The sequence below is a fragment of the Coenobita brevimanus genome, chromosome 61 (assembly GCF_032717465.1).
Source record: "Coenobita brevimanus isolate Jiangsu-jjx chromosome 61, ASM3271746v2, whole genome shotgun sequence".
NCBI lineage: Eukaryota > Metazoa > Arthropoda > Malacostraca > Decapoda > Coenobitidae > Coenobita > Coenobita brevimanus.
In genome coordinates, this window is record NC_137014.1 from 29,437,381 (window position 1) to 29,440,462 (window position 3,082).

Here is a 3,082-nt window from a genome sequence, read left to right on the forward strand (position 1 = left end):
GCGTATAGTGGCTGCTCCTTTCCCGACAGTTACAGTGGCCGTTGTGGCGGTTCTGCAATTCCTAAGGTCCACAACTGAAGGGCGTACAGTGGCCACTCCTTCGCCCACACATATAGTGGCCGTTGTGACGGTGCTGCTCCCGAAGGAGGGGTGTACTGTGGCCGCTCCCTCCCCGGCACATACTGTGGCCGCTACCGCGGGTCTGCCTGCCTAACGGGAAGTAACTGAAGGGTGTACAGTGGCTGCTTCTTCCCCAGCATGTACAGTGGCCGTTACCGCGGTGTTACTCCCGTAGGAGGAGGAGGTAGTGGATGAGGGGTGTACAGTGGCCACTCCCTCCGCGACACGTACAGTGGCCATTATCGTGGTTCGACTCCTCCTTCCTTTGCCAGTCGGAGTGCGCTCAATAGCTAACACTCCGAGGCCGTCTCCAGATGTGGCTGTAGCTGAAGGGCGTACAGTGGCCGCTCCTTCCCCTACACGTACAGTGGCCGTTGTGGCGGCGCTACAGGGGGAAACAGCTGAGGGGCGTACATTGGCCGCTCCCTCCCCAGCAAGAACACTGGCTGTTACCGCATTGTTGTCTTGGGCTGAATCTGGCTCAGTCCCACCCCGAACCTGGTGAAGGCTGCCCCGCCCACAGGGTCGTGTCTTTTGCCGGCGTAGCTTCTGTCGGACCGGTTGGGTGACAGAGGGACTTAGGACAGGGGAGCACTGGCGCCCTTCTTGCCCTGGGTCGACCTCTCGGTGATCCGGCCCTCCGTGGTGTCCTCCTGGGGTGGTGGTGAGGTGGCGGCTCAGTGGTAGGATGGGAGGTGGCGGGGTGGTTGGTCCGGCGGCGGCAGATATTTTACCACCTTCCGCAGTTGAGAAGTCACGGCCCCGTGACTGGAGGTGGTATGTTGCGGTGGTGGAGGTCCGGTGGGCCGGTGTGAGGTGTTGGAGGAGGTTGGTCCAACGGCAGGTGGTGATGTTTGGCTCCTGGTGGGGGTTAAGAGTGAGGCGTAGGGACAATGGTTGGGTGGTCTGGCGTAGAAGACGGAGGAGCTGGTGTGTCGCCCTTATCCTGATGGTGGGGCGGTCGTGGGGGCGCCATAGTACTCTTTCAATCTTGATCTCTGGTTGTGGTGCTTGGTGCAGGGGCAGAAGTTGTATGCTGGCGATTGAGGAGATCTTGGGGTTTATATGGGGGATGGTTTGGTGGGAGGAGCATGTTCCTTTGGGGAATTGGGAATTGGGAAGTTTCCCCTTGCTTGATGGAGGAGGAGGGTTATGGGGGTGGTGTTTGGGGGGAGGGTGGCATGTGTTGGGGAATGCGGAGCAGGATGGGGAGGAGATTGAGGTGTGAGAGTGTACCTAGATGGTGGGTGGGAAAGGCGTCCTGGTCTGGTGGTCGTGGTGGTGAGGGTGGGTGTAGGTGGTGAAGGTGGGTGGACACGTGGTGGTGTTGGGGTGTTACTGTTGTTGGTGGAGGTCGTGGACGGTGGTGTGGTGCGTCATGTATAGTGAGAATGGTCAGTGGGTAAAGGGGGGGAAGAAGTGGTTGTGTGGGTGGTGTGTGTGAGAGGTGGTGTGGGCGCATGTGGTGGGCTGAAGGGAGGGGTGGCAGGAGGGGTAGTGTGTGGGGTGGGGTGAGGGGGGTGGGTGGTAGGAGGCGGTGGTGTTGAGCATGAAATTTGTTGGCTGGCGGTGGATGGGCGGGGTGGTGGGTGCCGTGGGTGGTGTTGGAGACGGGTGTGGAGGAGATGGTAGGGTGGGCGTAGGAGAGGCATGGAGAATTGTTGGTGGTGGGGGATCGGGGTCGGGGAGAAGGGGCAGTGTGTCAGAGGTTGGAGTAGGGGGAGGTGGCGTGATTGTAGGTGAGGTGGAGAGGGGTGGTGAGAAGGAGTAGGAGTAAGAGTCCGGGGGGTAATTCTCAGAAGACGCTGTAGTGGTAGGTGCGCGGTGGGCGGTGTGTAGCGCGCCGGTGAGTGTGAGGTCATTGTTGGAGGGTGGGAAGGGATGCATGTGTCTGTTTCAGTAGGTTCGTGGTTGTCCCTGGTGGTCAATCATCACTTGATGGGGGTTAGGGACTTTGATGATGGTAAAGGGACCGTCAAAACGGGGGGAGGTCTTGGTGGGGGTAGGCAGACGTGCCACGATGACGGAATCTCCTGGCTTGTAGGGGTTGGAGAGGTTAGTGTTGGGTTGCAGGTCCTGTTGTGCTTGGAGGTGATGGAGGCGCCGTTTGAGGTGGTGTAGGGGGTCGGTGGTGGAAGGTGGGGCAGGAGGTTGGAGGTGGTGACGGAGGGGTAGGAGGAGTGGGGCTTCCCTGAAAACTCGCTCGTGGGGGGTGATGCTGTCCTCTCTGGGGCATGTGTTCAAATCCCATTGCACGATTTTGACGTGCGCTGGCCAATCGTCATTTCCCATTTGTACAATTCTCCTCCTTACTTGGTTTAAGAGGGATCTATGACTCCTCTTGCAGATGCTGTTTCCCTGTGGCCAGTATGGAGATGAGTGGGAGATGCGGTAGCCAAATATTGATGCGAGTTCCTCCCAGATTTTTCCCGTAAATTCCGGTGCGTTGTCTGAATGTAAGGCCTGTGGGATTCCGGAATAGGGGAAAACGTGGCGGACTAGGTCGTCGGCAACTGAGACGGCATTGTGGTCTTTAGCGGGGCAGGCAATGATGAATTTGGAGTAAACGTCTACGAAGGTGATGATGCATTTGTATCCCGCTTTAGCTGTGAGGGGGGCCGACGACATCGAGAGAGCGCAACTGCCATGGTTTTTGTGCGGTTAGTTTCCCTGCTGGGCCAGGTGTGCGGGTGATGTCTTTGCCCAAGGCACAGGCACAGTATGCTTGAACAATACTTTTGGCAATGGTGGAGGGGTTTGACGTCCAATATACATCACTGAAACTTGCAAAAGTTTCTTTGTACCGAGGTGGATGCCTTTGTTGGCGTGGAGGTGCAGCATTGCATCGTGTGCACTGGTCAGGTTGAGGATGATGTGGCCGTCTGAGATGAACAGGTGATCACCGTTGTCACGAATCAAATTCGCGACATTTTCCTTTTGTGAGAAACAACGAACTTTAGTG

The 3,082-nt window shown here is 57.6% G+C and overlaps 1 protein-coding gene across 1 annotated transcript; it reads right to left on the minus strand.

Annotated features, from left to right (window-relative positions):
• Positions 1 to 2,016: 2,016 nt before the first annotated feature.
• On the minus strand, positions 2,017 to 2,748 carry LOC145403729 (uncharacterized). Its single transcript, XM_080275409.1, has one exon. The coding sequence runs from the start codon at positions 2,746 to 2,748 to the stop codon at positions 2,017 to 2,019; it is 732 nt and encodes a 243-aa protein (XP_080131535.1).
• Positions 2,749 to 3,082: the final 334 nt, after the last annotated feature.